This window comes from Lithobates pipiens, unplaced genomic scaffold, assembly GCF_037356315.1.
Source record: "Lithobates pipiens isolate NorthernLeopardFrog02 unplaced genomic scaffold, aLitPip1_a1.2 Scaffold_30, whole genome shotgun sequence".
Classification (NCBI taxonomy): domain Eukaryota; kingdom Metazoa; phylum Chordata; class Amphibia; order Anura; family Ranidae; genus Lithobates; species Lithobates pipiens.
This window is the reverse complement of record NW_027507791.1, coordinates 105,157,510-105,183,945: the sequence shown is the minus strand read 5'-3', so window position 1 is coordinate 105,183,945 and position 26,436 is coordinate 105,157,510. Positions and strand designations below refer to the sequence as shown.

General features: G+C 43.9%; 1 protein-coding gene across 1 annotated transcript in view; it reads right to left on the bottom strand.

Moving 5' to 3' along the window:
• The window catches only part of GPR176 (G protein-coupled receptor 176), a 126,390-nt gene that overhangs the window by 10,491 nt on the left and 89,463 nt on the right, over window positions 1-26,436 (bottom strand). The window contains exon 2 of the mRNA XM_077464732.1: window positions 628-880. Within this exon, the coding sequence (XP_077320858.1) occupies window positions 628-880 (253 nt within the window). The remainder of the gene's footprint in view (window positions 1-627; window positions 881-26,436) is intronic.

The window sequence follows — 26,436 nt, the reverse complement described above, 5'->3', positions numbered from 1 at the left end:
ATCACTGTAGTAGCAGCAGTTACTAAAGTGAATCTCTGCTTCCATGGGGTGAGGCCAGATATAGAACATGCATACTTACTTTGTTTGAAGCTGGACCAATGTAACTTTATACAAAAAAAACATACAGTATCTCACAAAAATGAGTACACCCCTCACATTTTTGTAAATATTTTATTATATCTTAAATTTATTATATATTTATTATAAAAAGATATAATACAATATTTACAAAAATGTGAGGGGTGTACTCACTTTTGTGAGATACTGTACCTGGAATTCACCTTTAAATCCAGGTGTCATCATGGGTCCTTCCACTTCTTGTACTGTGGCTCTTGTGGGTGCACAGAATGATGTTCATGTAATGATGACAGATTCTGGCCAGCTGTTCTGTGATCCCAGGGAGTATGTCTATAATGACCTGGGCCCACCGGAAGTGGGTTAGATGATGCTGGACTGTGGGGGACACTATCAGAATGAAGCTGAGTATTACAATGAGAGCTGCATTTTATTTATTTTTTTGCTATGCTGACCAACCTACTTTTAAAGTAAAAAAAAGTCATAGAGTTGGGTTACAAAATGGTCATAAACTGTTCATGTTAACACAAATATAAAATACATTGTTTTTACCTGTCCAAGGCAATGGCAGCAAAACTGAGGATGGTCACGGAGCAGAAGACTTTGTGCAGGAATTTGATGGTCTTACAGAAAAGCAGGGTGTAAATCCACCAACAGCACTGAGGGTTGGCGCTAAGCACAATATCGAAAGGCACACACACCAGACTGGCACAGATGCCAGAACAAGCAAGGTTCTTTATAAACCTATTTGTTACAGATTTGAGTACGGTGGTCCTACAGGTTGACCAAAGGACAATAAAGTTCCCTGAAAGCAGAAAAAAAGATTACTATGCTAAAATAAAAAACATATATATTGTACACATGGGTAAACACAGATGAAGGACCAACTCCACTCCCAACAGAATTGTTAGATTTAGATATGCATTGGTTGCCTAATTCACCTACTTGTTTCTCTCCCTCATATGGCTAAAATGCTATGTTTATTCAGTTACTCTACATTATGTAGAATACAGAGGAGAGCAAATCAGCATTGTTTCATTTTGCACTGCTTGTGGCGCTCTGGATCCTTGAGAGAGATAAGCTTGACAGCAGCCATGGGGTCTGAGCTTTGGGCAGAAGTCCTCTGATCTCCTCCTATACCCCAGCCATAACATAAGCACTGGACCTGTCACATGAACTTGTCAAAAGTGCCAAATATGCCCACTCTTTCTGCTCCCTCAACTCCATTCATACAAGCTATACTGCAGCTTCTATCAATGAAAAGGGCTCTATAAATGTAGTTTGGGTGGATGAATGCCAGGTCTGCCACCACCATTCATAAATTGCTTTTCATTCTTGGAAGCTATAGTACAGCTTCTGTGAATGGAGGTAGGGTGTAGAAAAAGCAGGCATAATCGTCACTCTTTCTAAGTTCTTGTGAAAAGGTCCCTCAGCTGTGTGGGGGGGGGGGGGGTATAAGATGGGGTCAAAAGACTTCTTGCTCAATTTTGCTGTTTAGGAACATATTTGAGACAGTCATTTTTGATTAAATATGGTTGGGGTGTGGGCTAGGGTTGCCACCCCATCCCTTTAAACCCAAACACATATTACTTATGCAGGTTTTGTGGCTGATTAAGGTGGTAATTAAACTCACTTGGTGCCTTATCTGCATTAAATTATCCTCAGAACGCGTGTAATTCATATGTGTTTGGGTTTACAGGGATGAGGTGGCAACCCTAGTGTGGACATAGAAATGCAAACCTACACCTACAGTAGCACACGATAAACCTCTTTTCTGCACATATAGGGTCTGTCTTACTAAAAAATGAAGTGAGGTGATGTGCAGTGAACCCTGGGCCTAATTTATTCAAGCACAAATTAAGGGATGGTGAACCAGTGTTGATTTAAAGTGGTTGTAAACCCTTACAAACCACTTTGACCAAAAGGTAAGCCTAGATTAAGGATTACCTGTAGGTCCAAGAAATATCGCCTAAACCTATACGGTTTAGGAGATATTTCCAAAAAGACAGCCACCGCTGTCTATGGCGCGCAGTCGCACTGGGCAGGCCGCAGATCGCGGCGATATGCCGCGAGTGTCGGCTCCCATGCGCATGAGCGGGAGTGACGTCATCGCTGCTCCGGCAAATCACAGCGCTGGAGCCGCGAGACCCGGAAGTCACTCCGGGATCCATGGCAGCGGCAGACATGAAGACAGAGGACTTTGGGGGCTTCGTTCTCAGGTAAGTTATTCATAATGAGCTAGTATGCTATGCATACTAGCTCATTATGCCTTTGCCTTGTAGGTAGCTTCCCCCCCCCCCATGGGTTTACAACCACTTTAAATAAAAAGCTCTATTTTTTTTCAGTTTCAATGCATATGATTGGATAGTTTAAATGAAACTAGGTTCACTTTATTTCAATTTAAACTTTATTAAATCAGGTACAGTATAGCAGGAGGATTAAGAAGAAAGAAGTTAAGCAAGTAGCAGTTAGCATGTATAGCAGGTAATTCTCAAACAACACAGGAACATCTATGCTGCCTTTTTGTCATACTGTGATTGCACTGTTGAACTAATATCATCTAAATAGTTTTCAACATGATTTGCAAACTAAGGGGTTGGTTTACTAAAGGCAAAGAGGCTGTTCACTTTTCAAAGAAAGTAGCACAATTCAAGGGAATTTTCCTCAGAGTTTAGTAAATGTGGTGAAATTTCACTTTGTAAAGAATACCCATTCACATGTAGGCAAAAAAAAAAAGGATTTTTTGCTTATACGTGTTTGGATGATGGAAGTCAACAGAGCATCACCTCATTCACTAAGTTCTAGGGAAAATTCCCTTGCATTGTACTACTTCCCTTGAAAAGTGAACAGCTTATTTGCCTTTAGTAAATCGACCACTTAGGATAGATTTAATGTTGTTAAGAATCTAGACTGTTCAGTGGGTGCTTCAGAATATTTTTGATGCAGTCTCCTTTCCTAAACACCTGAATAAAGCCTAGTACACACAGGCCAAATGCCAGGTAATATCGGCCGGTTCAATAAAAATCAGCTGACATTCGGCCAGTGTGTACGGCAGCCAGTCCGACAGAAGCCGGCTCTTCGGCTGGCTTCTGTTGGACGAGCATGCTGGAAAACCAGGAGCTGACCGGCTCCTGATCAGTGCTCTCAGCCAATGGCTGAGAGCGCTGACCCAAGTGTTCTGGTGGGAGGCAATCCCCCGTTAGAACACAATAGCTCAGCAGGGAAGATCGCTGTACTAACATCGGATTGTTAATACAGCGGCTCCGACCTGGACTGTCAGTTTTTTTCCGTTCAACCCACTGGGTTGAAAAAAAAACTGTAAGTGTGCACTAGGCTTAAATCCAAGATAATTAAATGTACACTCAAGTGAAACAAAGATTTTGATTATGAACTAACTCAAGGGACATACCCTGCCAGGCAAAGGCTCTAATTTACATTTTAGCATTCATATTCTGAACCTGTATTCCTCTATAGCTAAATCCCAATAGCATCAAGTATAAACATCATTAACATGGCCCTACATCTGAGCCTGTGAAAATGCAAATTATTATTTTTCCTGGATTCGGTATCTTGTTTCTCTGTTCATGTCCACTGCAGCTTCACTCACGCACTTTGAAGCATGAAAAACAGGTTGCATAGGTTCATGTGACAGGAGTTTGCACGTCCTCCAAATCCAAAATAACAAAGTTTATTCAATTAACTTTAAGTTAAATTGGAACTGTAGTTTCTGGATTAGCTGTTGTGCAGTGATGCCAATGCAGTGTGGTCATCTGAAATCACACAGCAGAAGGCCCACCCAGAACCTACACTGTCAAAGCAATGCAGTCCCTGTCATAGCAATGTACTCACATAAAAATGTCACGTTCATTATCTAATCTAGGCAGCAGCACAACTGTTTTGTCTTATTTAGTCTCATTTGAATGGTACGGGATCTACTTTCTGCTGGTACATTAGCTATTTCAAAAGTTACATGGACATTTTTTACTCTGCAGCTAAAATATGTTTGAAGTGAAATTCATGTAAAATGCAGTCAAATGTTATATAAAGCTTTTGAATGTACACCTGTACTGTTGTTGCATGAGGGCAAGGCTCAGTGCTCCTCACAGATGGGACTCTTGCCACCAGCTTGGTGGCCATCAGAGATTATCTGGTGGTGGCTGGCCCAAGGCTTAGTAGAACAGCCATTTTTCTCACTTAACTCACTGCCTCAATTCACGCACTGTATAATAGCCATATACTCATGTAGCACCTACCCCGATTTTCCCAGGAGCCTGATGGCGACTACCAGAGGTATGAATCAAATGAGCTAGAAAAGCTCCAACATAGGATGATCTGTGGGAGCATGAAGTAGCGCAGTGCCACATCCTCAATAATAATAATTTGAATAGCACATAAAAAATAGACTTTAGAGGCACCAATTATAGAAAAAATGAAGTAAATTTTATTACATATATATTTCATAAAACATGTTAAAAATACAGCCCAATGCAGTGATGACTAAGCCTCTCCAATGTGGATCAATCACATCAAGAACATGTCAAAATAAGACCTATAGATACTGAATAATAACATAAATTGCTAGCTCTACATGTTTCGCGAGAGAACACTTCCTCAGGAGATGAGTAATTGCTGAGCGAAAAAAGAGGCAGTCAATAATAATTTTAATGGCGTACATTCATCATAAAATATAAATCTCAAGGAGCCAGCAGGACCACCATGGCAACAGTCCAACAAGACCAGATACAAGGCATGCAAGTGGTGCAATGGACTACCAGAGGTAGGAATGGCTGAAATAATTCCTCAGGGTGCAGTTTACTAGGCATTGTGGGTGATGTACAAGAAAGAAAGTTGGGCGCCAGTCACTTTTATGCTTAACCACTTAAGCCTCGGAAGGATTTGCCCCCTTAATGACCAGGCAATTTTTTGCGATACTGCACTGTGCCGATTTAACTGACAATTGTTGTGTGACAGAGCACCACTGGTTCAGAGGACAAATCTGTAGAAGAGGCCACAGAGGAAGCAGAAGAGGAGGGGATGGAGGAGAGAGCTGTGGCAGAATCGCCACTAGCATTTTGGAGGTGTGGTGGCGGAACAAGCTCCAACAACACTGAACCCTGTCCTGCATCATTTCCAGCTGCCAGCAGAGTTACCCCGTGAACGAAAGGTGCCTGCTGGAACATGAGTCAGCGGTAATATGCACCTTACTGCTGACTGCCCTGTCCAACAAGGCCAAAACATTGTCTTCCACTGCCGGTAGAGAATAGAAGAAATGGCATTTTGGAACCTGCCACCGAGGTACAGCACATTCCACCAATTCACGAAAGGGGCAGAGTCTACCAGCTGCAAAGGCAGCAGTTGCTAGCAATTTGACCCAAGCTAGCATTTAGAGGCTGAGCATGTAGATGGCTGGGACCAAATTTCTTTTTACGGTTCAGCAACTGGGGTAGGGAAATTTGACTGCTAAAATCAGATGGTGGGGTACTGCTGGCAGATTGACTACAAGTACTTTGGACACCTATTGCTATACCTTCATTCCTCTTAGTGCAGGTTTTTGGACTGGAGGTATGGTAGGGTTGGAGATCCCAGATGAGGAGCAAGGAGAAGTCTGCCTTTTTCTTTGATGTGGGTCTTTCAAGTGCTGTTGCCAATGGACTGCATGGCAGGTTGTCATATGTCTGGTCAAGCATGTGGTGCCCAAGCGGCTGCTGTTCTGGCTACGCTTGATCCACTTCAGGCATAGATTACAAACAGCAACGGTGCCATCTGCTGCACATATGTCGAAAAATGCCCACACCAAGGAACTTTTAAAAGTCAGCAGGGAGTCAGCAGCGCTCTGCATCTGCGGAGCTCTGCGGTGTGATGCAAAAGGGTGGCTGCCCTTAAGCTGCCCCCTAGAGAACATCCTGCTCATTGGAGTTGTGCCTCCTCCTCCTCTTCTCTTAGGCACCCAAGTACAGTCAGTGACCTCATCATCCCCTCCCTACTCTTCACTGGAGCAAACTTGGCAGTATGCTGCAGCTGGGGGAACATGACTGTCAGTTGCTTGACCTTCTTGGGCACCACCTCTCTCTAGGGTCACGTTACTCCCTTTCTCAACCTGGGAACTGTTAGGTGTGACCTCAACAAGTCACCTATTTGTCAGGTTATGTTACCGTTTCCCAATTGTTAGTTAGAGTTCTTATCCAAGCAAAGAGACACGGAGATATTATTCAGTATTTCTGCTCAGAAGTCCGTCGTTAACTCTGACTGTCTCTGACTGACTGTGGCTCTGAGGCTTCTTTATTACATCTTTTATAGACAGAAAAGGGCAAACATCAGCAAATGTAAAAAAACAACATTTTTGCAAAGGAAAGACAATTCTCCGGGTGTTATCAGCTGATAAGACAATCTTCTGGGCGTAGACTGCTTTTTAGGGCTGATGCGGCCTCTTCTTGATGAGTACGTGACAATAGATGACGAATCCTTATTTTACAAAGAAGGATAGAAAAATACATGTATTTAGTATGACATACGGTCAACCATTTTGTTTTCCACATACCTTAATCCTTACATTTCCCCCTTTGACATCACCCCTCCCTCTTGCCCTGGGTCCACCTGAACAAGTTCTAGTCAGCCTATATCCAGAGTACTCTCCCTGACCGCGAGTTGTCAGAGGGGTATACACCCATCCCCCTGGACAGTACCAACATCTAAAATTCAGGAAGAGTGGCTTTTCTGACAGATGGGTGATGTCAAGAAACTAAATCTACCTATCTTCACAAAAGTTCCATCTTTTCCGCATCATTTACCTTGGCTTTCTTGCAAAAGCACATAAACAACTTAAAGCATGCATAAAAGAAAAATACGAATAAGAGCACCACTATAATCGTCATTGCTGCCTTCTTAACCCAAGAGAATAACCCTGAGAAACTAAAAGTTCCACCAAACGGATCCCAGTCGCGACCAATATTTCGGGCCTTCTCTTGTAAATTCTTTACTTTCGTACGGTGTTGTGCAATGATGTCATAATAATCAGGTACCTCAATGCTGGTGTTATGTATCCAAGTACAGCACTCATAGTCCTCAGTAGTTTCACAGAGTCCTGTCAGTGCTGCACTCATACTTTCAATTGCTAATTCATGTAATTCTAATTGTTGTCTGATGGCTCTGGTCTCCAGATTTAACTTAGTAATGTCATCAGAGTTTTTCTCCAAAACATCATTAATAATTCCTGTATAGTTATTTAGTCGTTTCATTAAGTCTATACCCCATCCTGTCCAGGACGGGAACCAAGCCCATGCCATGTCCTTCTTCAGGAATATTTCTCTTTTACTACGATACCTGAGGGGATATCTAGGGTGCATGCTAGCTTCTAATAGGTGATCACCTCGTTCATCACCTACTACTCCCATTACTGGTACTAAACTTGCGAGGTAGCACCATCCCTGAGCTCTTCTAGGTATCCAAGTATAACATTTATCCTCACAACAGATGTATATATTGTTTCCCAGTGCTACTGATCTTGAACTGATATCATTTCTATAACGAGAGGTGTATCCATAGAGGGATAAGTTGGATACTAACCACCTAACATTATTATCCACAATGTTAGTGAGGAAGTCAGATAATGTCTGGTGTGTGCTGGAATTACTGGGATAGAAGCTTCCATTTAATACGACAATGGACAAATTAAACTTGCTGTCTTGGCATTCTCCATTTCCTCCCGTTGTGTTCCCTAAGTTGAAACACCAATCAGGGGAAAAGGCGAGACCATTTGACTTAAACATTACTGTCTCACTGGTATTTGTTCTAATTATGTTAATGCTACTGTTAGCAAGATCAGTATAGTTTATAGGAACTGCCATCAGTGGTATACTTGCTGTGCTGGGGTGTAATTTGCTACAAATCCAATATTTCTCATATCCTGACTTCTGGGCATAAGCATATTTAAACTTCAGTAATAACATTTTTTTAGAAAATCCTTCATCCTTGTGTATTTTATTCTTTTTTTTTTTTCAAAAGATTTTTATTGTGTTTCCATAAAACAAAGTACAGATACTAGACATCTCATATCAGTTACACATCACCAATAAAAAAAAAATAAAATAAATAAACGGTGTAAGTGAACAGACAGTTTAAACATTAGCAAATAGTCTGAAGTACAATCTCACATTGGAAACATTGATCTAAATTACACATGTTCAACCGTTCACTAGTGTATTTTATTCTGTGAGGTAACCAAACTATTAGCCAGAATTACTGAAACAATAAAAAGATACATGTTGTCATTTGCCAACTGGCTCCTTTTTACAATGAGAAGCGTGGATCCAGGTAGGTTTCCCTTCCAATTTCACTGAGGTTGCTGTAATCAATAGCACCTGGAAAGGACCTTCAAACCTTGGTTCCAGTGTCTTTCTGGTATGTTTCTTTACATACACATAGTCTCCTGGTTGTAGATCATGAGTACCTGTGACAGAATTAGGGTCTGGAAGAGAAGAATACACACTCTTGTGGATTTTAGTCAGACGCTGTTGCAACTGTATTACATACGTAGTTAAACTATCACATTGTAATTGCATACTTTGAGGAAAATATAAACCTAATCTAGGTGCACTTCCAAACAGTATTTCATATGGGGATAACCCTGTTTTTCCTGTTGGGGTGTACCTAATAGAGAACAAAGCTAAGGGTAGGCACTCAGGCCATGGTTTGTTCAACTCCTGCATAGCTTTTTGTATTTTCAGCTTGATTGTACCATTTACTCTTTCTACTGATCCTGAACTCTGTGGGTGGTAAGGAGTATGAAAACTTTGTTGAACCCCTAACATTGCCATCACATTTTGCATTATTTCTCCCGTGAAATGTGTCCCCCTATCTGATTCTATTGTTTCTGGGAGACCAAACCTAGGTATCAGCTCAGTAATCAGTTTCTTGGCGGTGGCTTTTGCCGTAGCTGATTTCACAGGATAACTTTCGGCCAGCCTGAAAAATAGGCAGATGCACACGAGAACAAATTCAAAGGGGCCGCTCTTAGGCATTTGTATGTAGTCAATCTGCAGTCTCTGAAAGGGATATTGGGCCCGAACCTGATGTTTACGTGGGGTTTTCACTCTCTGTCCTGGGTTATTAATCAGACAGATTTGGCATGCAGCACAGTAGTTCCTTGCAGTACTACTGAATCCAGGGGCTAGCCATCCTTGGCTTACAATCCTATACATAGAATTGGAGCTGACATGAGTGGGTAAGTGAACAGCCGCTGCCATTGCTGGGTATAGAGAAGCGGGTAGACATATTTTGTCTCCTTCTCTCCATACATTGTCAAGGCCTGGTGCAGCTCCCTCCTTAACCCAACGGTCCTTCTCAATAGCCCCTGCTTGTTCCTGTAGTTCCATTAGCTGCTGCCATGTGGTTTCGGGCATACTCACCTGTACCGTGGCTAAGGTCTCAGGGCTTACTTCCCCTAGAGCTGCCTTCTTTGCAGTTAAATCTGCAAATGCGTTTCCTTTTGCCTCAGTTGTTTTTGCGCTCGTGTGTGCCGCTATCTTCATGATGGCTACTCTTATAACCTTTTGAAGATTGTTCAGGACTCTTTTGATTCCTTCACCATGTTTAACAGGTGTGCCTGCTGCTGTAAGGTAACCTCTAGCTTTCCATATGTGGCCATAATCATGTGCCACACCGTAGGCGTATGCGGAATCAGTGTAAATGTTCCCTTCTTGTCCCTCCAAGTGTTCTAGGGCTTTCTCTAGAGCGGTTAGTTCCGCTTCTTGTGCCGACATGTGTGCTGGTAGTGACTTTGCCTCAATTACCTGTGTGTCCGTTACCACAGCATAACCTGTGTGATATTTACCTTTGTCATCGGCAAATCTACTACCATCTATGTACAGTGTGTGTTCTGCATTTGTAATGGGTATGTCTGTGACATGTGGGAACCCCGTGGTTTCTTGTTCCATAAGTTGGAAACAATCGTGTTCATCAGATGTTATGTCATGAAATGAAAGTGTGTCAGAATCCTGAGTATCTTGTGCTGTATCTACACCATTATCATCATTACTCCCCCCTGTCAAATCTGTCTGTAATGGTAAAAGCTGTGCTAAGTTAAAAGAAGTGCATCGCTGAAAGGTAACATTGGGGGGTAGGAGCAAGGTGCATTGTAGACGCAGCTGCCTTGCCATTGATATGTGTTTTGGTTGGACCTGTGACAAGATGGCGTGTATGTCATGTGTGGTATGTACCACTACAGGATTGTCTAAGACAATTTCTGAGGATTTGTCAATGATAATTGACACTGCTGCAACTGCTCGTACACAGGACGGTGATCCTCTAGAGACAGGATCGAGAGCCGCCGAGAAGTATGCTACCGGCCTTTGTTTGATGTGTTGTTGTGTCAACACCCCTGTTGCGTGTCCCGTGATTTCAGCAATGTACAAATGAAATGTTTTGGTATAATCAGGGATCCCGATCGCAGGTGCCGAAATTAGTAACCTTTTTAAGGTGCTAAAAGATTCATGACCTGCTTCTGTGAGTACATAGGGTACTATTTTCAAGCAATCATATAATGGCTGCATCAGAGAACTGGCATGTGGTATCCATTGTCTACAATATGACACCATTCCCAGAAACATACGAAGTTGCTTAAAGTTGCGTGGGATATTCATTTGTCTTATGGCCTGGACTCGGTCTTCAGTGAGATGTCGAGTACCCTGGGATATACAGTGGCCCAAAAAGACAACCTTTTTCTGACATACCTGTAACTTAGTTCTATTCACCTTGCACCCTTTTTCAGCCAGGAATTGTAACAATGAGAGAGTGGCTTTTAAACAAGTATCGTTATCCGGACAACATAACAATAGGTCATCTACATATTGCAACAATACACAAGTGTCAGGCGGTTGCCATTCCCCCTATTTTTACTTTTTAAGGTTTAGTCAGTGGGGCATCAGTCAAAAGACCGTCATAACCACTTATGGGTATGGTGTCACGGGACGTCATGTGTGGAGGGACTACTGAATCAGACAACAGACTGCGTGACGCTCCTGTGTCAACCAAACAAGGAATATGTTTACCTTCCACCTTCATCAACATGTGGAGCATTTTGTTCTCTGATTCAGCTAGGACTGGGGCAAGTCATGCGGTCGGATCGTCCCTATCATTGGTACGCCTCTGTCTGTAGTCCCTCGTGTCTCTGTCCGTGTTTCCTTCCTGTTCGTCTTTTATCCTTTTCCTACAGTCTCTTTTTATATGTCCCACCTTGTTGCAGTAATAACAGGTAAGAGGTTTACGGGAGGAATTCCCTCCTTCATTGACCCGGGCAACAGTGTTAACTCCCGGTGTCCTTCTGGGTTTAGTTTCTGCTAAATCAGCCTCTATGCCTTGTGCTTTCTGCAACAATGTTCCTCTGTCCCGTATGGCTCTCCATTCGGGAGTACATGCCTTCAGTTTGTCACCTATTTGGGGTACTAGTCCTTCCATAAACTGTCGATTGAAAGCCCTAATGGTGACGGGTAAGGCTAAATCTAGACCTTCGTCAGCCATCATGCTTTCCATGTTGAGGTAAAATTCTGTAACAGTCTGACCTGGGGCCTGTTTTATGGGCGCTGTCGAACCCCTTTCCTGCTGTTTCCCTTGGCAAAATTCTCGTAACTGAGCTATAAACAGGGGTCTAGAGTCTATATGACGAGGGTGTACTCCTGGTGGGTCCGTGGTAGGATCCCCTTGTGGTCTATGGGGAGCAATTTCATTCATAAATTGATTAAACATTGTTAGTGTCATTTTATGTCTACATATATCTTCCCCATCTTGCCAAGTTGCTTCATGTGTGTCTAGTAATTGTGTCACGAATCTACAGAATGCGGCAGGTTTTGCTACGGGATCAGGAGCATTCTGTATTAATGCCATAAGAGTGTCAGCCGACCAAGGTGTCCATGTCCTCAGAACGACTTGTCGGGTCACTGTAGGTGGCTGTCCTGCTTGACCCGCATTTGGATTATTTACTTGTATTACCCTAGTCCGACTATGGACTGGAGCTACGGGCTCTGGTCTTTGAGCTCCGCAATGTACACATTCCTGTGCCCAGTCTGAGTTCTGGGTACCGCATACTCGGCATACCCATCCTCTTCCTCTTAAGGAAGGATAAAGTTTTGGTCTTTCATTACCTGGTGTGGTAGTGTTATAAGGAGGTGGAGTATCTCCCGTATTAACCCTATCGCCGGGAGCAGAAGGAAGACTTTTGTGTCGGACCTTCATATCCCATCCACCCTTTTCCTGACAATACTCCCATCCCTCCTCTTCAGCCCTGTTGGAAACCTTAATTAAACATTGTATTTGTGATACCCATCCGTTTTTCAATATCTCTCCCTGTCTGTCTCTCTTTATATTCTCCCAACCTTCTACACTTAATCCATTTTCTCCATCCATCCCCAATTTCTTGAGAATCCTATTTGTGCCCTGTGCCTTATCCTTCCCATACAACATTGTAATTATGTCTTTAACAGCATAACATTTCTGAGATTCCTCCTGGGGTTTACCATGTGTCTGGCCCATTTTGACAGTCCTGCCTAGGTGGCGTTTGGATCACTTACTAAGTGTCTCGTTGCCTTCTCCTCCTAGGGTGCCAAAATACTAAAAAACCTCTCCTGGATGAGATCGAATTACTTTATATGCTAGCCAACTGACAAATATTATGACCAGACTGACGGCTACAACATATACAAGCATTCCCTTTTGGTGGCCAAACACATATGACTAGGTCTCCGGGACTTTGTGGAGACCTTATTTCCGTCCCATTACCATGGAATCTCTCAGCATTCGTTTCTTATTCCTGCTTTATCGAGGCAGTCAGGACTTATACTTTCAACCCGTTTTTAGGCTCATGAATCAAAAAGCGTATATCAAACTTAAGTGTCGGACCCCCAAAGTACTCTTACGAGTTAAGGGCGCATTCCGTTACCCATTGGGATGATATATGTTTCAATTCACACCATACAAACAGGGCTTATCTCAGTCACAACAGACAGATGACAAGTAGACAGACAAGAAACAACGGTAACATAAGCCAAAATATTAAGTTCAAGACCCGCTTACTACAGAGGTTGGTTTTTACCTGAAGAACAATTCAGACAGATCAGGTGGGCACAAATCTAAGAAGCACAGAGTTTATAAGAAAATAAAGCTTTTCTTACCTGCGCAGGATTTGTCTGTGGTTCTTGATGTGCCCGACCATTTCGTTCCGTCCTTATGTTCGTTCGCCTCTTGTAGTTTCTTCAGCGAGTCCGTGTTCGCGGCGCCAGAAATGTTAGGTGTGACCTCAACAAGTCACCTATTTGTCAGGTTATGTTACCGTTTCCCAATTGTTAGTTAGAGTTCTTATCCAAGCAAAGAGACACGGAGATATTATTCAGTATTTCTGCTCAGAAGTCCGTCGTTAACTCTGACTGTCTCTGACTGACTGTGGCTCTGAGGCTTCTTTATTACATCTTTTATAGACAGAAAAGGGCAAACATCAGCAAATGTAAAAAAACAACATTTTTGCAAAGGAAAGACAATTCTCCGGGTGTTATCAGCTGATAAGACAATCTTCTGGGCGTAGACTGCTTTTTAGGGCTGATGCGGCCTCTTCTTGATGAGTACGTGACAATAGATGACGAATCCTTATTTTACAAAGAAGGATAGAAAAATACATGTATTTAGTATGACATACGGTCAACCATTTTGTTTTCCACATACCTTAATCCTTACAGAACCAACATCAGAGCCTTCAAATCGCTGCGCATCCTCCAGCAGCATGTACCCGACACTGTGGTCAAATAATTTTGGGGACTGTGAACAAGGAGCCGGTGGCAAAGGCTGCTTTATCCTTTATCCTTATCATTAGCTTCCCTCTTTATCCCAGGTCCACACGCAATTACTGAATGTCCAGTCAGGAATTGTGTATAAAGTCAAAATAATTTGTAAAAAGGAAAGTGCAATTTTTCCATTATTCAGCAACATTTATTTACATGTTTGAGGGTCTAGGATGCAGAGGGGAATAATGGGGCCCCACAATCCCCCCCCCAAAATGTGAATGAGTAAGGGGTCCTTAATTTTAAAAAATGTATTACAATGTAAGTATGTAAGTTCGTCATCAATCATAACATTCAGCTATGCAAATCCACATCAATAATGATGAATGATGCCCATTGAAAGAAAACAACATGATCCGCTCCTGTTGCTTATTCATGTCTATATTTGATCAATGACATCTCCCAGGAGACCCTGTCTCCTTGTTTCCTTTTAGCAGCAGGTCCCCAAGAGATGTTATTCGGAATGAATAAGCAGCAAGAGTGGATAGTGTTGGCAGATTTATTTCTGTGGGTGTTGTTTATTATGGATCTGCATTGCTGGAAGATCGTGGGACTTTTTTTTTTTTTTTTTATGAATATGAGCACTATGTACCCCTTACTCATTAACATAGCGAGGCAATTTAAATAGCATTTTTTTCTGTGTAAATGTTGATGTAATAGGTTGTATAACTAGTATACAGATGCACCCTTCACAGACAGGTTCAAGGCATCCCCTAGGCATATTATTTAACATAATTTTTCTTTTTACTATTTCACTTAAAGATATATGAAAATTACTGATCCTCGCCTAATGGAATTTTAAAAAAAACTTTTATTTTTTTTGCTTTGGTTCATGTTCCTCGGGGCAGTGCCCAGCTCCCAAGGCCACTTGTTTGATAATCTCTTGCCTATTCGTTTCTAAAATGGCCATTACTGTTTTTTTAACATTTGGGTCCCTGTTGACTTTAATGGGCTTCAGATTGGGCAGCCAGATTTTAGAAATGTTTGGCAAACCTGGCTCAAATCCAAACAAAAGGTGTTCAGTGTCTCACAGTTCCTTTTCTTTCTACAGCAGCTAGTCTGAGTAAGAAAGCCTGTCCCTTGCTTACAACTGCATAGTGGGTCCTTGCTCTCTGTAAGAAAGCAGTAGTCTCTCTGCAGAGGTCTGATACTCCCCCTACCCAGTCAGCGGGGAGCTCATGCACCCTCCTTATTGTACAGTTCTGGCTATCATTGGATTAGAGGTCTGACACTGGGTATGTCAGACCACCACACCCACATGGAGAGTAGCAGGTTGGGAAACCATCTTTTCTACTTAGACTGTGGTGGTGTTCTAACAAAAGATTTTTTTTTGGGGATTAACAAAGACTGGTGCATACAAAAAAAAAATGCAAAGTTCTATAGGTCTGCTTAATTAGTGATTTCTGTGCCAAATTAATAAAAGAGGCACACACCAAGTTGTTAAAGCGTATTCATGGTTGAAAATGTAAAAAATATAATTTTCCTAATAATCTGAAATATCTTGAAGTTTGAAAACGTACTTTGTAAAGATCCCTACACATTTACTTCTGTACATTCGGTGAAGGGTGTTCAGTATGCCCCGTGAGTGGGCACTACTGTGTCACACATTTCACAAAACCTGTCTTGTGATCTAGAGAGATGCTGAGAGGAGGAGTTCCAGGGGGTGGAGTCAGTAAATGAATTACTGTTTGCAGGAAGAAAGGTACCATGGGATATGTAGTCCTTCGAAACAGAAAGTAAACAGCAGAGGAGAAGCTGCAAAGCATGCAGGTAATACAGGAAGTTGTGGAAAGAGACGGTCAGTAGACAGGCAGCACTCAAAACATGAAAGGAGATTTTTCAAGTAATCATATACTGGATTGTCAAAAATAACTATTGTTTTTATTGGTATTACAATGCTGATGTTATAAAATGAAAGAGTATGTTGTGGCCATGGAACTCCTTTAATTTATCGCATGGTGGTGGTGTGCCAGATTGTTCCTTGACCTGCACCAAAATTTTAGTGCAAGTCTGAGATAATGTCCAACTGAGATCATCTAAAAAAATGTCCTCCCCTCCTTTCTTAATTGCGCCACCTCTCTGGCTATCCATATATATTCCTGTGTCCTCTCCCTGCTGCAGTACTGATAATGGCTCTTACTCCTCCTGCACATGTCCTCCTGCTTCTGAGTTCCTTCTCCTGCATCAAGCTTTCGCACCCCTCTGCCTCTCCAGAGCTCCTCCGGATGGATCACTAGTGCTGTGTACTGCCACCAGGAGCTGATAGGGGAAGGGGGGCACATGTTCTGCATTTCGGCCCTTTTCTCCTACCGCTTTTCACCCTCTATAGAACCTGCTGACATACAGGCACCCTGCACCCCCACTGTTGTGCTCCTTCAATCTCCCTTTGATCCCTGGTACATGGGGATACCCAAAGGCCAGCCACCAGGAGAGTTGCCAAAAGAAACAGCCAGCGAGAGAGAGAACACCATAGTTCTGTGTGATCAGGAATGCGATCAGGAGTGCTGCACTGACAGGGGGAGAACATAGTACGTATCTTCTCCTGGTTTGCTCCTACTCGCTCCCAGCACTAGGCTGACAGTGAGTTGCTCTCATTACTTTTATCAGCCCCTGGGCCCCACTCAGTGTCCCCACCCCCTCTAGTTTCACCCCTGCTCCTCCTCACTACAGTATTTATGCCATTCTGGTAATGGTGCTTATTTTAGAACTTTTCTTAAATCTGCGCATTGCCACAAGTGCTTCATCATTCTGGTGCACAAGAATGGACAATTGGAGATTGGAAACTGTCGCATAGCACTTTTAGGCTAGGTTCATGCTTTTTGGGAATGCATGCACAATGATGCGTGTTCCTGCCACACAAGAGAAATGCTTCTCTTTAGCAGAGGCATAGGTTGCCATTAATTCGTTATGGTACTCTCATGCAAAATGCCTGCGTTTTCACACACACAAAAACACATAGTGCCGCAGCACTGTGCAGTTCTGTGAGAAGCAATTTTAAAAAGAGGTCTAAACCGATTTTTTCCGACGGATTTTGTTCAAAACTGGTGTTGCATACACACGGTCGGACAAAGTTGTCAGAAAATCCGATCGTTCAGAACGGGATGATGTTCTTTTGTTACAACGGGACTACGTTCAGGCTAGTAGTCTATAGCTTTGGTCTCGTAATTTGATCTGAGCATGCGCGGCACTTTATCCGATCGGAAATTCTCTACAAACGGATCATGTTGTCGGAAAATTTTATATCCAGCTCTCAAACTTTGTGGGTCGGACATTCCGACGGAAAAAGTCAGATGAAGCCCACACACGGTCGGATTATCCGATAACACTGTCCAATCGGACATTTCCAGTCGGAATGTCCGACCGTGTGTACGGGGGCTAAGACTTTTTGCCCCATGTTGCTGTGGGTAGGGCAGCCCACTGAAATGAATAGGCTGCCCTACACACAGAACATGGCTCGCACAGATCTGAACATCTTAGGCAGCGTACACACGCGGGGACTGTTCACCCAACTTTGTCCGTCAAACAGTTTCAGCAAACAGTCCGCTCAAAATTAGCATGGACGGACATGGCCACACACGACGAACGAACAGTTTGCTGAAACCGTGCGCGATGACGTGAACGGCACGTACGACGGGACGAAAAATACGACGTCCTATACACTGCATTATAACTTTCGGCGTGTAAATCCTTTCTGAGCATGCGCGGAACTTAGTTTGACGAACAAGCCTACACACGAGCCAGTTTTTCGGAATTTCCGAAAAACCTTGTTCAGCGGACTGTTCGCTGAAACTGTCCACTGAAAGCCCACACACGAGCGGACTGTCCGCCGAAACACTGTTCAGCGGACAAAGTTGGGCGAACAGTCCCCGCGTGTGTACGCGGCCTTAATCTAATTTGGTGCAGCTGGTACAACATCACTTCGAACGTTGTCAATTTATTAGAAGTAATGGAAAAGGTGCCAATATTTACACCACAAAACTAACATATTTCCCTTTGTTAATTCCCCTAATTTTGTTTGGATGCACTTGGAATGTATATAGGTGAGTTTACCAGAAAGTTCAGTTGAACTTTGTGAAACTGCATACATTGATTAATTTAAGAAAAAGATTAGCAGGATAACCCAGTTAATATGTTTGAAGAGATACTGTACAATTAGTATCAAGTGTATTTTATTTATTGTTTCTTTGCTAAGCAATGATGTAAACTAGGGTTGCACTGATATCGATACTAATATTGGTATCGGTGCTGATAGGGAGCATTTGCACGATTACTTGTATTTTATAACTAAACATGTAATACATTCAGAAAGCCCAGCACTAGCTGCATAACTGACTAATCCGGAAGGGTCATTATTTGGCATGGGAGAGTAACGGGGACATCCTTCCTCTGAGTAATTTAGCTGTGTGTAATCTGATTTATCCTGTTGCTAATTGTATATTGCAACAGTAAAAGTTTTTTAGTCTATATAAAGTAGCTATTTTGCTTGAAGAATTCCTGTTTGTTGCAAGTAAAAAGTATGAAATAAGCATATGCCATGCCCTAAATGTATGGCTTCCCTTCATCCAAAATGATTCTAATGTTGTAAATGATTTCTGGAAGATACATACAGTCTTATTTATTTCTCATTCAATTGTACACTCTTGTTCTCTAGGCTTAGATGTATAAATTAAACCAAGAAATCCTTTCTAGTTGCTTATGTTCTTTCATTTCTATCAACACAGTCAATATAACACTATGCAGTGCCTTATGAAGTCTTGAGCTGTAACCTCGCTTTATACTCTTGATTAGTTACACTATCTACAAGCTCATGGCTAGTAGTACTGAAGAGACCATTGCACAGCATGAATAACATCCCTCAATGTTAAATAAAGTCTATTCCTAAACTCAAGATTGTATTAGATGAAGCTCCAATTTTGATGGCAGCTGTTATTTAAATTATACTTCAACTGAAAACTGCTGGAATAAATAAGAGCCCCATCCATCCTCCATATGGTCTAATCTAATCTAGAGTTACAATAAACTACTCCTGCATGTGTAATCTGGACTATTTCCATGCTGTTTAACAGAAGACAGAATTCTGATTTATACAATGGTTCGTGGCTGTTGAGAAGCATAGGTTCATTATGACCAATTAGTAAAATACATACCTCGCCCAAAAATTACACAGAAGCTGTTTAAGTTGGAAGAAGGCAAGGCCACAGCTTTATTGAACTTTTTAAAATGCAACAGACAACCAATGCCTGTAATAGTTAAAGAGGCCTGTGCTTACCATCAGTGCTAGACAGGCATTAGAACAACCATAGAATCGGACTTTCGGGCATAGCCCATTAAAACATTGTCCATTGCTGGCAGGGTCAAAACTGCCAATAAAGCTGTGATGAAACATCATAGAGCAGGTGGAAGGGTGTGCAACTCTTCAGTGTAGCTGTTTTTACAGTTCAGAAGGCAGCTTTCAGCTGCTGTAGAGAGCCATATAGGGGATCAGTTCCAGCATATGCCCCTCTGCTGTACCGGTCACCCATCATCATGTTACGACATGCATTGTTGTTTGTTCACCCTTAAACAATTTAGTCCCTACCATACTTCAAGGATGGGATGTATTTAGTCCCACCCTTCTTCTTAATGCTTTAAGCCTCCATTCGTCATGTGTGCTGTATTCTGCTGGAGTTAGACACACTATGATTTTTTGGCCTATCTGATGTTCATTTGTTATGATCTGCACAAGTTTTTTAATTAAAGCTTTCTACGATCTGCAAGATGTAATTTGGATTGAGTCACTGTCTACCAAGCTACTGAGATTGTACATTAAGCTATCTCACCATAACTGGATCAGCTATAGATATCCATTTATACTTGGGGGTGAATTATTCAGTAGTTGATTCAGTATGCAAGCATTTCTAAACCTTTTTTCAGTAGCGACGCTTTTGAAAATGATGCAAAATATTTAGGCATCCCAGTGTAAAATGTTAAAAACAGAAATGTTAGTTATCAATGGGAAAGCTGATGCTGGACAATACCCATAACTGCCTTGATGAAACCACCTTGGTGGTCTCCCCATCTCATCAAAGTCCCTCCTTCACCTCAAAGGCCCCCATCACATCAGATTCCTTCTTATCAAGATAATAATGATGAGGATTGGTAATTGTAATATGGAACATGGAGGGGGTTAATGTAATCACTGATATATTACTGACCAGTGGCAATTAATAAACCCCTTTGTGCTGCATTAGTGGCACTAGTGGCAGTGTTTTTAAACCCCTTCATACTGTAGCATAAAAAGGGTTAATTAACACTGATGGTGCCACTGTCATTAATTGTGCCATATTACAATAACCATTGTAAATTATTTAACCCCCCTCCTCTCACCACTTCACGCAGCTAAAACAAGGTGTTAGTTAAGGCATTGTTGTGTTAATGAGTTAAGTGATCACTCACTTGCAGTGCACTGAGCTCTAGCTACAGGTCCTAACAACAGCATCTTGTCTTCAATCCCATGCTCCTGGCCTCTAAATCGTGATGTCACACCAGCCGGGACTAGGAAGCTCCTGTCGGGTAGAGATCACTCTGCCTGACAGAGAAGTGAAGTGACACTCGCACTGCTCTGCTGCAACTCTGCCAGCATGTAGCAGTGGCCCCAGTGTCACAGCGATCCACATCCCCATAGTGATGCCACTGGGCCCCTCCAAATAAACTGATGGGGCCCAGGGAATATACTTTAGGCCACCTGGGAGCCAGGGGAAGCAGAAATAAAGTTCTTGCAGCTGCATTTAGATGATGCCTCATAATGCAAATATTGTGAGGTGGCGGAGGGAGAAAGCCTTGGAGTCTGTATCATTTTCTGGGGGCAATGGGGCAACTGCCCCCCCCCCCCAGATCTGCCCCTGACCCCCAGTCACACAGCTGCTCCATCACAAAACTCCCTAATCTCACAGTGCCCCAAACACAGAGCCACCTGGTCTACACAGACCCCTCTTTACATCAGAGCCCTACTTTTTGGCTCCAGAGTGTGGGAGGTAGAGGAAGTCTAGAGGAGGCAGATTTCCATCTTCTCTTGAATTCTGGGGGGGGGGGGGCTGCATGCGGCCTGCCTTGGCTCAGTCATGCATTGCTATTGTGTGGGCCTTAGCAACAAATGATGCCATGGGTCCTGGCCCTAGAGCATCATTGATTGTTACGGTGCTGGTGGCTGGCCCACACACTCCATGGCAACTCATGTTGCTGATCCTGGAAAAACTGGGTTCCATGCTCATTTCATCCCGGGGGAACCCAATGACACTCTGGTTAAGAATTGATGCAGAATACACGTGCATACTGGTAGTTCATCTGTTTCATCAGCCGCTTGGGCACCACATGCTTGACCAGACATATGTTGACCTGCCATGCAGCTCGTTGGCAAGCGTACCTCAAAGACCCACACCAAAGAACAAAGCGGACCTCTCCTCGCTCCTCATCAGCTGGCATCTCCAACCCCACTAGACCTTCAGTCCTCTCTGAAACCTGCTCTGAGAGGAATGAAGGTGTACAATTAGGTGTGTCACAGCCAAGTGCTTCCGGGCACTCTGCTAGCAGTACACCCACGTCCGATTATAGCAGGCAAATGTCCCTGCCCCAGCTGCTGGACCGGACGAAAGAAGTTCACTCCCAGCCATCCACATGCCCAGCGGTTGAATGCTAGCTTGGCTAAATTGCTAGCACTTCAACTGCTGTCTTTTCAGTTGGTAGACTCGGCCCCCTTCCGTGAGTTTGTACAATGTGCGGTTCCTCAGTGGCAGGTCCCCAAACGCCACTTTTTCTCACGGAAGGCGATTCCGGCTCTCTACCGGCATGTGGAAGACAATGTCCTTGCCTCGCTGGACAGGGCGGTCAGCGGTAAGGTGCATATTACCGCTGACTCAGGCCGCGTACACACACGGGGACTGTTCGCTCAACTTTGTCCGCTGCACAGTGTTTCGGCGGACAGTCCACTCGTGTGTGGGCTTTCAGCGGACAGTTTTAGCGGACAGTCTGCTGAACAAAGTTTTTCGGAAATTCCGAAAAACTGTCCGCTGAAACTTTGTTTCAGCGAACAGTCCCCTCGTGTGTAGGCTTGTTCGTCAAACTAAGTTCCGCGCATGCTCAGAAAGGATTTACACGCCGAAGTTTGCATTGCAGTGTATAGGACGTCGTTTTCTAGTCCCGTCGTACGTGCCGTTCACGTCATCGCGCACGGTTTCAGCGGACTGTTCGTTCGTCGTGTGTGGCCAAGTCCGTCCATGCTAATTTTGAGCGGACTGTCCGCTGAAACTGTTTGACGGACAAAGTTGAGCGAACAGTCCCCGCGTGTGTACGCGGCCTCATGGTCCAGCGGGCATGGACAGGGACGTTACCTGTCTTTCACGGCCCATTGGGTCACTCTTCTGGCAGCTGGGAAGGATGCAGGACAAGTTGCAGTAGTGTTGGAGGTTGTTACGCCACCACGCCTCCAAAATGCTACTATTGGTTGTGACACACCTCTCTCCTCCACCCCCTCCTCTTCTTCTTCCTCCATGGCCTCTTCCAGTGCTCTGTCCTCAGAACCAGCGGTGCTCCATAGGCGTTCCAGAGGCTATGCAAGTACGCAGGCAAAACGATGCCATGCCGTGCTTGCACTGGTTTGTTTGGGGGACAGGAGTCACACTGGGGCAGATGTTTTGTCAGCTCTGCAGGGGCAGGCTGAGAGGTGGTTGACGCCACGCCAGCTTAAGCCAGGAATGGTGGTTTGCGACAATGGCACCAACCTCCTCTTCGCCCTCCGCCAGGGACAACTGACCCATGTGCCCTGTGTAGCTCACGTCCTTAACCTGGTGGTGCAGCGGTTCTTGGGCAGGTACCCGGGCTTACATGATGTCCTGAAGCAGGCAAGGAAAGTCTGTGTGCATTTCCGACGATCATTTAATGCCTGTGCTCGGCTGGCTGAGCTCCAAAAGGAGTGGAACCTGCCCAAGAACCGTCTTATATGTGACATGCCCACCAGGTGGAACTCAACGTTGGCCATGCTGCAGCGGCTGCACACACAGCAGAGGGCCATCAATGAGTACCTGTGCGACTACAGCACCAGGACAGGGTCAGGGGAGCTCGGTTTTTTCTCACCACGCCAGTGGGGCATGATCAGGGATGCATGCACTGTCCTGTCAACGTTTGAGGAGGCCACAAGGATGGTAAGCAGTGACAGTGCATGCATCAGTGACACTGTACCTCTTGTCCACCTCTTGGAGCATACGCTGCGTGGAATAATGAACAGGGCACTTGAGGCAGAACAGAGGGAGGAAGAGGAGGACTTCCTTGCCTCTCAAGGCCCCCTTTATCCAGACAGTGTTCCTGCTGTGCCACCCATCACACAGGAAGAGGATGAGGAGGAGGAGGAGGATGATTGTGTCAGCATGGAGGAGGTGGAGGCTGGCACTCAGCATCAGCAGCAGCAGCAGTCTTGTAGGGATGATTTACAGTCCCAAGATACCCATGGACTTGTACGTGGCTGGGAGGAGGTAGCTGCGGATCATGTTGTCCTTAGTGACCCAGAGGACTCCGGACCGAATGCCTCAGCTAACCTATGCTGCATGGCCTCCCTGATCCTGCAAAGCCTGCGGAAGGATCCTCGTATTCTTCGGATCAAGGAGAGGGAATATTACAAGCTGGCCACTCTCCTTGATCCACGGTACAAGGGTAAGGTTGCCGACCTTATCTTGCCGTCGCAGAGGGAGCAGAGGATGAGACATCTCCGGGAGGCCTTGCAGAAAGGTCTGTGCAACGTGTTTCCAGAGACTGGGAGGTTACAAACTCCTGGTCCTGGACAACGTATTGCTGAGGCATTGGTCAGAAGGAGTGGTGGAGAAGGTGGCCGTCTGACCGATGCTTTCAGGCAATTTTTTAATCCGCAGCCCCAACGTATGATCGGTTCCAGCAACCATCACCAGCGTCTGATTTACATGGTGCAGGAATACCTAGGGGCAAGGTCAGACTTGGACATCTTTCCCACCGAAAATCCTCTGGCTTACTGGGTCTTGAGGATGGATCACTGGCCAGAGCTTGCACAGTATGCAATTGAGCTACTGGCCTGTCCTGCATCCAGCGTTCTTTCGGAACGCACCTTCAGTGCTGCTGGTGGCTTTGTTACCGATCACAGGGTGCGCCTGTCCACCGAATCAGTTGATCGACTGACCTTCATCAAGATGAATCAGTCTTGGATCACCCACAGCTACCAAGCACCTGAAGCTGATGTAACCGAATAATTTTTTTTGAAATATCCCATCCCTTCAAGACTGCCTATGCTGATACTGAGTGACTGTCCTGTTATGTTGATTGTCTATCCTCTTCCTCCTCCGCTGATATGTTGGAAGAACATTTTTGGTTCTGGGTGATGCCACCAGCCCAATTTTTCTGCCTCTGTTTAACAGGGGCATTTAATTACAATTTTTGATGCAATGCTTTGCGGCAGGGCCAATTCCTGCACTAAAACTAGAGTATATGGGAGAGGTTGCAGTATCGTGGCACCAGCACCAGTGCCTAAGGCCCAATTTTTCTGCCCTTGTTTAACAGGGGCGTTTAATTACAATTTTTGATGCAATGCTTTGCGGCAGGGCTAATTCCTGCACTAAAACTAGAGTATATGGGAGAGGTTGCAGTGTCGTGGCACCAGTACCAGTGCCTAAGGCCCAATTTTTCTGCCCCTGTTTAACAGGGCATTTAATTACAATATTTGATGCAATGCTTTGCAGCAGGGCTAATTCCTGCACTAAAACTAGAGTATATGGGAGAGGTTGCAGTGTCGTGGCACCAGCACCAGTGCCTAAGGCCCAATTTTTCTGCCCCTGTTTAACAGGGACATGTAATTACAATTCTTGATATAATATTTCACGGGAGGGCCTGTTCCTGTGCCCACCCAGAGTAACTGTGAGGACACCACAACCACCAAAGGTCAATTTTTCTACCACTGTTCAACAATGGCATGCAATTACAATTCTTGATATAATCGTTCACAGCAGGGCGCTCCAGCGCCCACCAAGAGTCACTTTGAGGGCTTACAATGTTGTGGCAAAACCAACACCTTGTTCCGCCATTTCTGCAGAGCATATAGGGCAGGCCCCTACTTTCAAACATCCAACTTACAAACATCTCCTACTGCAAATGGAAGGAGACAACAGCAAGTGAGATGAAAAAAGATGGACGGCAAAACAAATTATACAGGGGTGATAACCCTTCCCTATGTTTTCCAAAAAGCTTAAAAATAGTTTTTTTGACTGGAGCTACACTTTAAAAATGTACCAGTTGAAAATTACAAACAGATTCAACTTAACACAACAAATCTACACAGTCCCTGTCTTGTTTGCACCGCCTGTATACTGCTGTTCTGAGTATATAGGGCCTGGGGTCCACACGTATTTCCTTTTTTTAATATGGGTACGGGGTTCCCCTTAATATCCGTACAAGACCCAGGGGGGCTGGTAATGGGCAGGAAGGGCTACCCATGCCATTGTTCTCAATGATTTTCAACCATATTGCAGGAACCAGATATAACATTAAAACCGCAAGCAGTTTGAAATGACGTTATTTCCGTTAAATGTCATTTTGTGCAGGGACTGTTCTAAACACGGGAAACACGTGGCACTTCACAGGCATACTATAGACACCCCCCAGGCACGATATTTAAAGGAATATTTCACTTTTTTTTTCACTTTAATCGTCATTAAAATCAGTGCCCCCGCCAAAACTGACATTTTTAAAACTTTTTTTGCATTGACCCATGTCCCCTGGGGCAGAAGCTAGGTCCCCAAACCCTTTTTTTAGGACAGTATCTTGCATATTAGCCGTTAAAATTAGCACTTTTAATTTCGAACGTTCGAGTCCCATAGACTTCAATGGGCTTCTAACGTTCGTACGAATTTGGGGTCCGTTCGAAAGTTTTGGTGCGAACCGAACTGGGGGGTGTTCGGCTCATACCTAGCAGACACTTAATCTGAGGTTGCAGTCAGTGGATTCATGGATTAATCAATGCAGTTATTATCAGCAATCAGACTATGTAAATGGAAGTGTGTGCTGAATTATCAGAGGTGATCTAAGGCTTCATTGAGCTTATTTCTAGCAAAACTTTCAAATATCCTTTTTTTCACACCAATCAGCTACCGGATGGCGGAATGCTAGTAATTATGTGGACACATATCCAAATTTAGCCAATGACACTAACTAAATATAGGCAACATGTGTCTATAAAGTATAAGAGCACTGATGTCACCAGCATCTCGCCCATTTGTTTATGTGTACTGCAGGGCAGGGAAAGACCTGAAGCTGAATGCAGTAAAAAATAAGCACAATTTGGAAATTCTGATAGAGATGAGTTCAGAGGACACCCAAGACCATCTTTAGTTACAAACTCTTTGAAAGTGTAAATTCACCTTTTCCGAAGAAAAAAATGAAGAGGTGAGCTATCACTATATAGAGAATAATCTAGAAAAGGGTAAAGTTGGGACTTTGAGGGAATTTAAGGATATACAGTATCTCACAAAAGTGAGTACACCCCTCACATTTT